The sequence below is a fragment of the Macaca mulatta genome, chromosome 18 (assembly GCF_049350105.2).
Source record: "Macaca mulatta isolate MMU2019108-1 chromosome 18, T2T-MMU8v2.0, whole genome shotgun sequence".
Lineage (NCBI taxonomy): Eukaryota > Metazoa > Chordata > Mammalia > Primates > Cercopithecidae > Macaca > Macaca mulatta.
Window position 1 is genome coordinate 45,895,013 of NC_133423.1, and position 13,822 is coordinate 45,908,834.

The 13,822-nt window shown below is 45.1% G+C and overlaps 1 protein-coding gene across 5 annotated transcripts in view; it reads left to right on the forward strand.

Moving 5' to 3' along the window:
- Positions 1–13,822, forward strand: part of LOXHD1 (lipoxygenase homology PLAT domains 1) — a 182,645-nt gene that overhangs the window by 143,533 nt on the left and 25,290 nt on the right. For all 5 annotated transcript variants that reach the window (XM_015121870.3, XM_077975512.1, XM_077975513.1 and 2 more), the window contains 3 exons: positions 3,574–3,691; positions 5,633–5,807; positions 7,330–7,515. In XM_015121870.3, coding sequence (XP_014977356.3) covers positions 3,574–3,691; positions 5,633–5,807; positions 7,330–7,515 — 479 coding nt within the window. The remainder of the gene's footprint in view (positions 1–3,573; positions 3,692–5,632; positions 5,808–7,329; positions 7,516–13,822) is intronic.

Here is a 13,822-nt window from a genome sequence, read left to right on the forward strand (position 1 = left end):
AACCATTTTTCAGCCTGCCACAAGGGCTACAAGCCACAGAGCATGGATCTGAAAATTCTGCCACATGAAGAACAGTCAAAGGTTCTAGAGACATTTACATTTTTAAACATTTTATCATAAACATACATCTATCTATCTATATATATATATATATATATAAGTACATACATTATTATACTTATAAAGCAAAAACTTGTGTAAACCCACCACACTGCCTTCAGGCCGAGAAGTTAAATCTTGCCAGTTCTCAGTTTTTAAGGTCAACATTTCCTTGTTTCCTTTCTTTTTTGGTCTCCATCTCATGGGTCTATGCTTTCATATCACCTGGATTTCATCCCTAACAATAGGCTTTTATATCACCTGGATTTGAATGGTACATAAATAGAATCAGGCCATATATCTTATTTTGTGTCTTAGTTCTTTCACTCAGCGTCAGGTTTTTCATATTTTCCTGAGCTGTTGAGTGTGATTGTGATTTTGCTCATTTTTGTTGCTGCATAGTATTCCACTGAGGAGCCTGGAGAAGGGAGAAGTCCAGTGGCTTGTTTCAAAGGGATAGAGAGGGAAGAGAGTAGAGGCATTGAGGTTGGTCAGATGTTGACAATTCAACAATTTGTTCTGGTGGCAGAACTCAATGTAACAAAACTTACTAAAGGTTGGCCATGGCTGTCCTAAAAGGAAAAGAGCTGCAAGTTTGGCCATGGGGCCTCATCAGTAGAGCTGTCTAAGCATGGAACCACCCAGGAGTTTTACTTTGCCCGCAGCCCAGAGATAACTGATTTATCAAAGCAGGGGAATTGCAATAGAGAAAGAGTTTTACACATGTGGAGCTGGCTAAATGGGAGACCGGAATTATATTATTACTCAAATCTGCCTCCCTGAAAATTCAGAGACTAGGGTTTTTCCAGGAGAGTTTGGGAGAAGTGGGGGTGGCTAGGCAATGGGTGCTTGCTGCTGATTGGTTTGGGAGTACAATCATAGGGGTTTGGGAAATGGTCCTCATTGCATGCTGAGTCATTTCTGGGTGGGGCCACAAGAGTTGGCAGGTCCAGGTGGAGCCATTGGTCCTCAGACTTGCAAAAAAACTGAAAAGACATCTCAAAAGGCCAGTCTTCTGTTTACAATGGTGATGTTGTTATCTGCAGAGGTAATTGGGGAAGTGCATATCTTGTGACCTCTGGAGTAATGGCTGGCAATGTTTATGTCTATGTTTTAGCAGAATTCAGGCTTCTCTTGTCCTCCGAGGCTGGTGGTCTCCCCTTAACTTTATGGAAGGGCTATTATCATTTAAACCATACACTAAATATCTCCCAAAGTTAGCTTGACCCAAACCCAGGAAGAATCAAGGGAAGTTTGAAGGCTAAAGGCAAGATGGGGGTTGGTTAAATCAGATCTCTTTCACTGCCAAAATTTTCTCACTGTTAACAATTTTTTCAAAGGCGATTTCAAGCATAAGCTCAATGGCCTTGGGTATGGAGAACTTCAGACTGGAAGGAGAGTGGTCTAGAGCAAAGCTAAGGCTGGCACTCTCACCCTGGCCAATCCTAAGAGCCCCAGCTATGCCCCTAAGATGTCACAAACTGCCTGAGCAGCTGCTCAGCCTGATGGACTTTAGACCCCACGTCATCCATATCCATCTGCTAGCCAGCCCTTTCCCAGGGTCCCTAACCATAACCTTTCCCTTTTGGTTTTGTAGCAATGGCAAAAATTCTCCCATGAAATAGTTGCCCTTCCAGCCTAAGCCTTTTGCCCTGTTTAGCCTTCAGGCTGTGCTCAGTCATGGAGCCCAGTGAGGGAGTAGTTGCTGGGCTCTTCCCTAAGGACACCCTTTTACAACAGGCAGGAACAGAAGGAAACAAGAATAGGAAGGACGTGAGGGGCAGCCAAAGGGGGCCCTTCCCAGACACCACTCCCTCAGCTGCTGAGTAGAGGCTCCTTTGAGTAGATGAGCAGCAAAAATCCTGGGTCACGCAACAGCCCTGTCCCTGTGAGCTCAAAGGCGGGCACCTCTCCAAAGAGTGGGAATCCTGAGCTCAAAGGCAGGCACCCCTCCAAAGGGTGAGAATCCTACTGTGTCAACTGAGGTGTCTGGAGGGGGTCCAGGGCACTTGGAAGGATGTGGCTAGTGAGTTGGGAAGACTGAAGGACAAATAAGGGCCTTCACTTTAGATGCTTTTACACCAAACAGAGGAAGTCCATCCAGGTTAATTGGGGTTCAGCCTGGAATGAAGGGTGAGGGGGTAAATGTAATCTCCTTGCAGTCTTCCAGAAGAAAAGCTTGTTTCTCCTCCCCTTTTCCTTACACCTGTCCCACCATAAAATCTCCATAAAATGAAGACGCTTGGCTAAATTCAGAGTGAAAATTAAAGAGACATGCAAAGCAAAGAATTCTAAAGCTCTTTTGATCTGCAAAATCGTGCTGCTGGCAAGAATAAGGAATTGAAAGATTATTTGAGAAAATCTCAGTGTGTGACATGAATGTGACATGAGCACCCCCTTACAGTTTCCATTATGCCCAGAGGGACAGATGGGGCTTCAATTAGAGGAGGAGGGATATGGGGCTGACTTTGGGATAACTTTTTCATTTCTAATAATTGTAAAATGCACACAGAGCAAGTTATCAGAAGAAATTGTCTCTGTTTCATCACCACCTTTAAGACTAGCAGTAGTTCTCAATTTGCAATATTTAAGTCTCAGCCCCCATTGGCTATGGCCTCTGTTTTTAAAATACATAAAAATATGTCTTGTATTCAAGGAAGCATGATGATTGCCATGCAGAGCCACATCTCCAGTGCCACCTGCATTACTCCAGGGCCTTATCAGCAGTATCATCTGGAATCAGTCAGCAGTCAAGCAATCAGTCAGCATTGAAGGTCGAATTGTACATGCGGCACTGTGGGAAGAGCAGTAAGGAATAAAGATAGAGCATCTCTGAGATGATGAGGTCATTCAGCAGGAAAATAATAATAGCAACAAAAGCAGCATTACCTTCTATTTGCCTACTGCTTTACAGTTGGCAGTAGCATTACCCAATTCAGGGCACTGTGTTCAGTTTTGCAGATGGCAAATAGAAAAATGCGAATGATGCCATCTAGAGTTGTGCGGTGCACCACCTGCCCCACCATTTGCAATGGCCCTGTCATGCACAGAACCTCATTTAAAGCTTTTCAGGCATGGAATTCTTTTTCCATTTTAAATTGATTTCACATCCATTTGGTCTTCATCACAGTTTTGTGAGATTGCAGGGCTAGTGTTATTCTCCAGACCACAGGTAAGAAAACCAAGTTCTAGAAAGGAACTGGGACTATTCTAGGTGACTGGTAGAATGAGATTAGAACCCAGCACTGGTAGCTCTTAATTCAGGGCCATTTCTACTAGCCAAACCCACTTAACCCAGTCTTTCAGAAACACATCTGGGATGTAAGAGATGGGCTGGTGGAGAGTTGCTGAGAGCAGAGGGGCTGCTGAGTAAAGGCCTAATCTTCTCCCTCACCCCAAACCTGGCCTCTGGCCTGGCCCAGCCCTCCCCAATGGCCAGTTTCCCTTCTTCATGCCCCTCCTCTCCACACCCAGGTTTGAGCGGGAGCAGAATGACACCTTCATCATGGAGATCCTAGACATTGCTCCATTCACCAAGATGCGGATCCGGATTGATGGCTTGGGCAGCCGGCCAGAGTGGTTCCTGGAGAGGGTAAAATGTCTAGACCCTCACTCTTCCTTCCAGCCACCACCCACCCCTTCCCCCTATTCCTCTGGCTTGTCAATGGACCTTGCTAAAACAAATGTCACCATAGAGGATCATTACATGAACCCAGCCCATATGATTCAGCACGCCCTTTGGCATGAATTAATCCGAGAATGTCGTTTTATTTATTTGTGTCCAGTGAGAACTGAAGCAACTGTCAGGTAATTCAACTTGAGCTGTCAACTTTACGTGGACAGAGATCCGAGGAAGGGGAGGGGTGGTGTGGGCTTCCTTCAGGACAGCAGCTGGGTGGGTTGAGAGAGGAGGAGCAAGGCCTGGGGCAGAGAGAGGCTGCCATGGTGGGAACTTCAGGCAGGATGGCAGAAAGCTTACTGGGGCCTCTGCGATCATGGAGTTAGGTAGCTGCCTCTTTTTCCACTGTGGCCCTCTGAGTCTGAGCTTGGTCGTCAGCACCCTGCCTGAGGATCCTGGATCCTTGGGCTCTCAGTTGGGCTGAAGCCAGCCTTGGGGATGCGATGCTGGGATCTTCAAGGAGCAACAGCAGCACGGGATTTCTTAGTTCTGCCTCCATCCTCCCACTCTTCCCAGCATACCTATGCACGGGCACATGTGCACACACACACATGCACATGGCCACAGACTCAGTTTCCACCAAGAAAGGAAGGCAGCTGCTCCTTCTCAGGACCTCTCATCACTTCCTCACCTTCCCCAGGCTGTGCAGCTCTGTGCCTCCAGGCTGCCCAGAGGAGAGTCATTAACACTTGCTGCTCCGGGGCAGAGAGAAGAGCATCCAGGGCATAGGGCTAAGCTTCACTTATTTTGATGAGAACCCCATGATGTTAGGAGTTCAACGGCTTTCCATGCTAAGAGTGGCTCCAAAACTGGAGGCCCCTGGCAGCCAGGAGGAGCCTCACCTGCAGCCCCACACTCACAAAGGCAATGACTATGCTGACGAAGATGACCTTCCTGCAGCCTCCGTGTCACACGAGGTCCTAGGCACACCAATATGTGTGTGGTGTCCTCCCTACATAGTGTGTGTTAGAATCAGGTAGCATAAAAAAACATCACGGACTAGAGGTTTGGAACAACACACATTTATTACCCCCTCACTGTCATAGAGGCAGAAGTCCAAGGTGAAGGTGTCGGCAGGGCCACACTCCCTCTAGGGAAGCATCTGTTCTGGGCTACTCTCCTGGCTTCTGGCAGTTCTCTGGCTCGGGGCAGCATCTTGCCAGTCTTCGCATGGTGTTCTGGGTGCTTGTCTGGGTGGTAGAAGATTGGACTAAGGCCCAGTGTAATGACCTCATCTGAACTGATCACACCTATAACAATCCCCTTTTGAATAAGGTCACATTCTGAGGGACTGTGGGTTAAGAATTCAACATATGAACTCTGGAGGAATACAATTTCACCCATAACACAAAGCCCTGCAGTCCCCTGCCTAAGTCAGCCCATGCATCCTCATCTACCAGAGGCCAGCTGTCCTGCATTGCCTCAGGCTCCTCCTCCCCTGTTCAGCCATTAGCAGATTTTCTTGAGTCAAAAATATGGGGCCCACACCAAGGACTATCCTGCAGATGTCAGCACTCTGCTCCCAGGTGGTCTGTTTTTCTGTCACTCATTCAGCAAACATCTCTTGTGCACAGTGACAGGTACCTCTGAGGATAGTTTTAGGTGAATTGCCCATTCCCAAATCCCAAGCTAGGGCAGTCCTTGTGAGGACTTCAAACCCCATGGCAAGCACACAGGACAGGGCCTTTGTCCTGGAAAGGGCCCTTTCCACACCCTCTGGGTCTCAGTCGCAAGTGCTTGTCTCAGGTCTGGGATCTCCAGGGTTGGGATCCGGGGAGGGGCTGCATGGGCCAGTGGGTGCTGGTGGAGGTGAGGGAGGGCAGGGCATTCCCACGGTGGCTCCCTTTCCCCCAGATCCTACTGAAGAACATGAACACTGGAGACCTGACTATGTTCTACTATGGAGACTGGCTGTCCCAGCGGAAGGGCAAGAAGACCCTGGTGTGTGAAATGTGTGCCGTTATCGATGAGGAAGAAATGATGGAGTGGACCTCCTACACCGTCGCAGTTAAGACCAGCAACATCCTGGGTGGGTTGGGGGTCCCTCACACCTCCTGCTCCCTTGCCCCTCCAACCCTCAAATTCGGGCTGAGGCCCTGGTTTCTTGTCAGGGCGTTTTTCTTTATATGGCCTTCCAAAATCTAGTCAATCCAAGTCTTCTCTACAGTGTATCACTTTCTGTCTGGACAAAACATTTCCTCCCAGTGAGTGACTGGTTCCCTCCCTCCTCCCTTGGGGAAATAGGGGAGAACATGACTGGGGAGTATGGTCAGCACTTTTGGAAATGGTACATTTCCAATGGCTCTGGCTTGACGGAGAGCCTTCCCATCTTCCTTCTGCTGCCTGGCACCACTCGCCCAAGCGCCATGCACCTCAGGCATGCTCGGACCCGTGTGCTTGGTGGCCATCTACCATGTGCTGGCTTTGGCTGTGGGTCTTAGGATACAGATGTGCTGCCCAGGCCCTTGCAGGTCTGACCTTCATTGGAGCAACCACAGTGCAGTGTGGTGATGCTCTGATGGATGCAATGCCAAAGTCAAGTCCAGAAACACAAACACAGAAGCCAGGCAGACAGGGCACCCAGAGGAAGGGCCTTCTAATCAAAAGTACTAGCATGTCAAAGGCCAGGAGCTGAGAGGGAACACACTGTCGTCTAGGCATGGGGGACATGCTACCTACACTCCCCTATCCCAAGTCTGCTCTCTAGGAGCCATTGCAAAGAATCTGGCATTCATCACATTAATTATAAATGGTGAATGAAGGATTAACTTGTTGGCCATGGTAGCTTACATTTTCAACAGAGTAGCCTCTTGCCAAAGAAATGAAGCTCTCATGGTAGAATCTCAGGCATGAATGATAGGTCAATAAAGCTAGTAAATTTTGTTGGGGGTACCTCCTTTCTTCCTATTCTCACAATGGAATTTTCACCCCTATTGCTTAAAGTTCCAAGTGTCCCCAAGTTTTCAGGCCCCTCCATCCCTTTATGATGCACTCAGAAAATGATAAATTCATTGATAACCACAGATGTGTGTCAGAAAAGCTTCACTGGTTCACCCCTTCCAGAAGCATTTGCTTTTGATTTGGGCCAATACCTGTATTTGGCTTAAGCAAATGAAATGAAGCTCTAGTGTAGAATGTCAATCAGAGACAGATTTAGGGAGCACAGAACTTCCCTGCTTCCTTCTGAACCCACACTGTGCAGGAGGTAGCCTATGTTTCTAAATTGTAAAGACAGCCTATATGACACGCCTTTTAAGTTTGGGTGTATTTCCCCAGAAATAGATGAGTTTTGTACTAAACCATTCACACTTGCTGACCACAACTCCAGTTAGACCAAAAGCTTTTGTAAGGCACAAAGGTAAGATGAAGAAGAGAATTGGAGACCTAGGACATTAATTGACCCTTTCCAACCTCACCCCTGGCCTTCTTGAGTCTGTACTCTGTCCACCTGTACCCCTGGCTCCTCTGAGGAGTCCGGGATCAAGGCCAGAGCAAGAGGGCTGTGTGTCAAAGAGGCTGGCACCCTAAGCCTCACCTTGTGTACCCCCCAGGAGCAGGCACTGATGCCAATGTGTTCATCATCATCTTCGGGGAGAATGGGGACAGTGGGACACTGGCCCTGAAGCAGTCGGCAAACTGGAATAAGTTTGAGCGGAACAACACGGACACATTCAACTTCCCCGACATGCTGAGCTTGGGCCACCTCTGCAAGCTGAGGGTCTGGCACGACAACAAAGGTAGCTCCCACTCAAGGCCAGGTTGGTGGGAGGGCGGCCCTCAGCTCCCCTCCTGAGCCCTTCTTCCCTCCTTGGCATCATATTGACTCTGATTACCCCAGGGTGGCAGGCAACCGAACAGTTGATGACCACCACATTGATGCTTCCATCAGTACTAAAGAGACAGTATTTCTGGGCAAATATTTTTAGAGATGAAGCTTAGTTCCTCCTGCTTTCTCCCTGGGTGATTAGTGGTTCTCCATTGTTTGTGATTTCAGGCCATTAATTTGACTTAGTTCAGACATAAAAATTAAGGGGAAAAAAGCTAAATTCATTTCCCATGGATTTTCTATAAACGATTATGTTTGTGCCGAGTGCAGTGGCTCATGCCTATAATCCCAGAACTTTGGGAGGCCATGGTGGGAGGATTGCTTGAGCCCCAGGAGTTCGAGACCAGCCTAAGCAACATTGTGAGATCCCATCTCTACAAATTATTTTAAAAAATAGCTGGGCATGGTGGCATGCACCTGTGGCCCCATCTACTTGGGAGGCTGAGATGGGAGGATTGCCTGAGCCCAGGAGGTCAAGGCTGCAGTGAGCTACGATTGTGCCACTGCATTCCAGCCTGGATGACAGAGTGAGACCCTGTCTCAACAAAAAAAAATAAAAATAAAAATAAAAATAAAAAAATAGAAAAAGGATTATGCTTGTTTATAATAGTAATCCTAAAGTAGTTGAATTCACTTATAAATATAAACTATGAAATAGGATATAAACCAAGTGAGAAACTTATTTTTAACTACGCAGTGCCTAAGGAATGGTTTGTCATTTCTATAACTGTGATGACGTTCATGTTCTTAACATTTCTTTGGTTATCATTTTGCTGTCTGTAAGCCACTCTTTATTTTCTCTGGCTTTGGGCCTATAAGTTCTATTTGGTATGATTATAATAGAGTTGTTAAATATTAAATTCCACCTCCTTGATGCATACTGCTTTCTTCATTCACCTCTTTTATCTTCTGTAGAAACATGTCTCTGCAAAGCTATCTGCTCAAAGCCTTCTCTAGCTTTTGCTGGGTCTCCCAAATGGCTGCCCAGAGCTGTCCTGAATGTTGTGTTGCTCCTCACTTCTTCGAAACCCCCGCTGAGGACTAGCCTATCTCTCATGGTCACTGATGAAACCCAACTCAGCAGTTTGCAACCTCTCTTCTATAGGAGCTAAACTATTTTACTTTAACATGGATTAAACAGTTAAAATTTTTTCCATAACACAGAATAAGCTCAGACTAGGCATTAATAAAATAGTTTTCAAAGCAATAAAATAAAAAATACTTACACAGCACTGCACAGTTTTCAAATTTCAGTGTATCCCACCAGTCATTTATATGATGAACATTATATACAGAACATATACAGTATTCATGACATGTCTGGGACTCTGTTCGGTATTAAAGATACAAACATTTGATCCTCAAAAGTACTTTGTGAGGCCAGGTGCTGTGGCTCACACCTGCTATCCCAGCACTTTGGGAGGCTGAGGTAGGCAGATCACTTGAGCCCAGGAATTTGAGACTAGCCTGGGCAACATGGCAAAACTCCATCTCTACCAAAAATGCAAAAAATAGCCAAGTGTGGTGGCTCATGCCTGTAGTCCCAGCTACTGAGGAGACTGAGATGGGAGGATCACTTGAGGTCAAGGCTGCAGTGAGCTGTGATTGCATCACTGCACTCCAGCCTGGGTAACAGTGAGACCCTGTCTCAAAAACAAAACAAAACAAAACAATAAAAAACAAACAAATAGAAACCTTTTTGAATTACTGCAGCAAAAGCACTTTATTGCTCCTCTTTTTACAACCAAGTAATATTGAGACCCAGTGAGGTTTGAATGTCTTACTTGGAACCACACAGCAAGGAAGGGAAACAGCCATCACCCAAACCCAGGACTTCTGATGCCTGTTCTAATCCACCATTCTGTGTGCCAGCCCATCTTGCCAGCCACCATTCTGCACCCTCACCAGCCGCTGTGTCAGGTGGTCAAAAAGAAGATGAGGTGATGAAAGGCAGCCTCTTTATCTCTGTTTGCTACACCCCTCAATATCAGGGTGTATCCGAGGTAGTCTAGTCCAGAAAAGCATGCAGTGGAAGGGAACTCTTCTTCCTCACTTGATCATTCAAGTGGCATTATGAGTCTGTGGAAAGAAACATACTTTCAAATCATGCTCAAACATCCTTAATGCACCTCTCCTCTTTCCCAAGATGAAAACAAAGCAAAGACCCCTGAGTTTTTTTCCCTCTCTCTCATCATCCATTCTGATTGTCTTAGGACTAGCCGCAGGTTTCCCAAGTCTGGTTGAATAACGGTAGCCATAATCATTTGGACCATCTCCTGCCCCAGACACTTCACAAGATCAGGATGAGATCTTCCCATGACACTCAACAGTGATCATGAAGTCAAGACAAGTGTGAAAGCATTGAGCCACATTCTGTGTATCTTCACAGGCCTAATTAGAGGGATTTGACAGATCAGATTAGTAAGGGTGGCAGGCATGGGGGTGTGGAAGGTGGGGACAAGGTCTGTCTACCCTAACTTGCTTGTCTACAGTCCCTCCTGTTAAAGTGCCTAAACCATTGTTTAGGAAGTATGTTCCCAGAAACTATGTCCCTGCCTTAATCAGAAAGAATCACATTATGTCTGTGGGCTTCCAACTCTCTGTCTGGCTACCAGCACACACTGGCAAGATGTCATTGCCGTTGAGGATAGGAATCATGCCTTATTCATCTCTATCTTCAAAACTGCCTATAACAGCGCCTGGAGCATAGTGAGGACTTAATAAATGTTAGTTTAATTGAGACTCCCCCCGAGAGCTGAGAAATACCAGGTCTTTTAATCCTGTTCTGCCATAACCTCTATCTCAGAAATAGCAGAGACACCAAAGGAATTAGAACCCTGAGAAGGAAGAAGTGGTATCCCCCAGGAGCCTGAGCCCTTCCTCTAAGGCTCACTATGAGACCAGAAGCATGGGGTTCCCTAACATCTTCCCAGTCAGCCCAGAAAACTGGAGAAGGAAGAATTTCATGTAGACTACGATGACCCCACTTTTCCATGCCAGGGCCATTTACAATATGGGCATTTTATTCATGAGGGGTGAGAGTGGAGAATATAGCCAGAAGGACTGAGGATGCTGTGTTAAGGACCATACTCTGTAGAAATCACTCAGCAGTCTTGGGGCACAGGCAGAGGCAAGAGGAGCTGTCCACGGTTCTGACTCCTCTGGCTTGTCTCAACTCTGGACTCCACAAGCTGATCCAGGTTCTTCCCTTGGTGACTATTTTCAACCTGGCCTGCTACAAATATCCAGATGCTTGACAAGATGCTCCAGATTACCATGCATTCCACCCCCAGTTCACAGCAATAAAAGGTAGAGAGTTGCAGATCCAAGATCAGAGCTCATCTCTGCTTCCTGTCTGCAGCTCCATCTTATCCAAATCTGAACTCCACCTGATTAACCCCTTTCTTCCCTGGATGGCTTCCCCTGTTGCTGCTATACCTTCTGTCTCAGCCTGTTTCTTTAGGATGAACCTTCCGGAGTCCTTTCAGCCATTCCTGCCTGCCTGTTGTACCCTTCTTTCCAAACCATCTAGGAAAGTAAAGGCTCATATATTTGAGAAGAAGGTTTAAAAAGTCATGTAATTACATTTCAGGAGTCCGGAATAATGATTGTATTCAGTGACATGCAAGTTTCCCCCTTTCTTGTTTTCATCCTCCTACCTGACATGTCCTCTCCAGAGACAAAATGAGCAGTCCAGGTCCTTTGCAGGCCTAACAGTTCCCTCAGTTTTAATATTTATTTCAGTTAACAAACCAATTATAGCTGGCTCTCACTATTCACAGTAGTTATGCCCTATAATGTTGCTGTGAACTCTGAATAGGCAAACATTGAACCATTGCTTCTGCAGGAAGCGCAGGGTTAGGTTCCTGTGAGCCTCTGATCACAACATTTTCACCAACTGATCAATAGATAACCTTGTTTTAGAAATGGGGAAAGGATTCCCTATTTAATAAATGGTACTGGGAAAATTGGCTAGCCATAAGTAGAAAGCTGAAACTGGATCCTTTCCTTACTTTTTATATGAAAATTAATTCAAGATGGATTAGAGACTTAAATGTTAGACCTAATACCATAAAAACCCTAGAAGAAAACCTAGGTAATACCATTCAGGACATAGGCATGGGCAAGGACTTCATGTCTAAAACACCAAAAGCAACGGCAACAAAAGCCAAAATTGACAAATGGGATCTAATTAAACTAAAGAGCTTCTGCACAGCAAAAGAAACTACCATCAGAGTGAACAGGCAACCTACAGAATGGGAGAAAATTTTTGCAATCTACTCATCTGACAAAGGGCTAATATCCTTTGATATGAGTTCTTTGAGTTCTACAAAGAACTCAAACAAATTTACAAGAAAAAAACAAACAACCCCATTGAAAAGTGGGCAAAGGATATGAACAGACAATTCTCAAAAGAAGACATTCATACAGCCAACAGACACATGAAAAAATGCTCATCATCACTGGCCATCAGAGAAATGCAAATCAAAACCACAATGAGATACCATCTCACACCAGTTAGAATGGCAATCATTAAAAAGTCAGGAAACAACAGGTGCTGGAGAGGATGTGGAGAAATAGGAACACTTTTACACAGTTGCTGGGATTGTAAACTAGTTCAACCATTATGGAAAACAGTATGGCGATTCCTCAAGGATCTAGAACTAGAAGTACCATATGACCCAGCCATCCCATTACTGGGTATATACCCAAAGGATTATAAATCATGCTGCTATAAAGACACATGCACATGTATGTTTATTGCGGCACTATTCACAATAGCAAAGACTTGGAATCAACCCAAATGTCCATCAGTGACAGACTGGATTAAGAAAATGTGGCACATATACACCATGGAATACTATGCAGCCATAAAAAAGGATGAGTTTGTGTCCTTTGTAGGGACATGGATGCAGCTGGAAACCATCATTCTCAGCAAACTATCGCAAGAACAGAAAACCAAACACCGCATGTTCTCACTCATAGGTGGGAACTGAACAATGAGATCACTTGGACTCGGGAAGGGGAACATCACACACCGGGGCCTATCACCGGGAGGGGGGAGGGGGGAGGGATTGCATTGGGAGTTATACCTGATGTAAATGACGAGTTGATGGGTGCTGACGAGTTGATGGGTGCAGCACGCCAACATGGCACAGGTATACATATGTCACAAACCTGCACGTTATCCACATGTACCCTAGAACTTAAAGTATAATAAAAAAAATGTTTAAAAAAATAAAAAAATAGATAACCTTGTTTTATGTGTATTTCTGTTTAAAGACACCTTAGTATTTACTGTTTATTCATTAACATTGAACTCATGACCAACAGCACTATAACTCATGCCTGAGTGAAGCTTATCTAACATGTATCGTTTCTGGAAGGCACACTCCAGCCTTCTTGCATTTAGAAACACTAAATAGCACTTCAGCTTGAGTATCAAGCACTATGTTTGAGGGCCATTTTAAAACAATAAACTCACTAATAAATAGCACAAAAATGTGAAAACATGGCACTAAATAGACCATGAACAGGACAATTGTTTATGGCATGAAAGATGAAACAAGAAGGCAGTGTTGCCTTGTTCAGCCTCAGCTGAGAACATGTGCATTTGGCAACTAAAATTTTTTGCCACTCTGCATATGTCCACAAATGACCACATGAGTATTAATTTAGGGTTACAAATAAAATTTGGCAAATAGCCAAATCCACAAAGATGGAACATGTGAATAATGAGTATTAACTATATATCTATTGAGTACTTACTGTCAGGCATTGTGTTCAGTGCTAGGGGCAGAGTAGGGAGCAGCAGACAAGATTCCAGTCATCAGGATGACCTTCTAGCAAAAATTACATGTATTAAACAAGTAATTAATTTAAAAAATGATGTGCCTCTAAAATGGAGGTCCACAGGATGCTAGTCCGAGGACTCAGAGAAAACCCCCCTGAAGACGGGATATTTAAGCTGAAACCTCAGGAATGAATAGGAGGAGCTATTAGGTGAAGTGTGGTGTTTGCTAAAAATGAAGGAACACATGTGAGGTAGAGTGAATAGCAAATATAAAAGCCCTAAAATAGGAAAAAAAATCTTGATATGTGCCAGAAACTAAAGAAAAATCCAGAATGACTACAAAATAGGGAATAGGGGTGGGAGCTACAATATAGATAGGAACCAGGCCATGCATAATGTTATAAGCCATATCAAGGATTGGGTT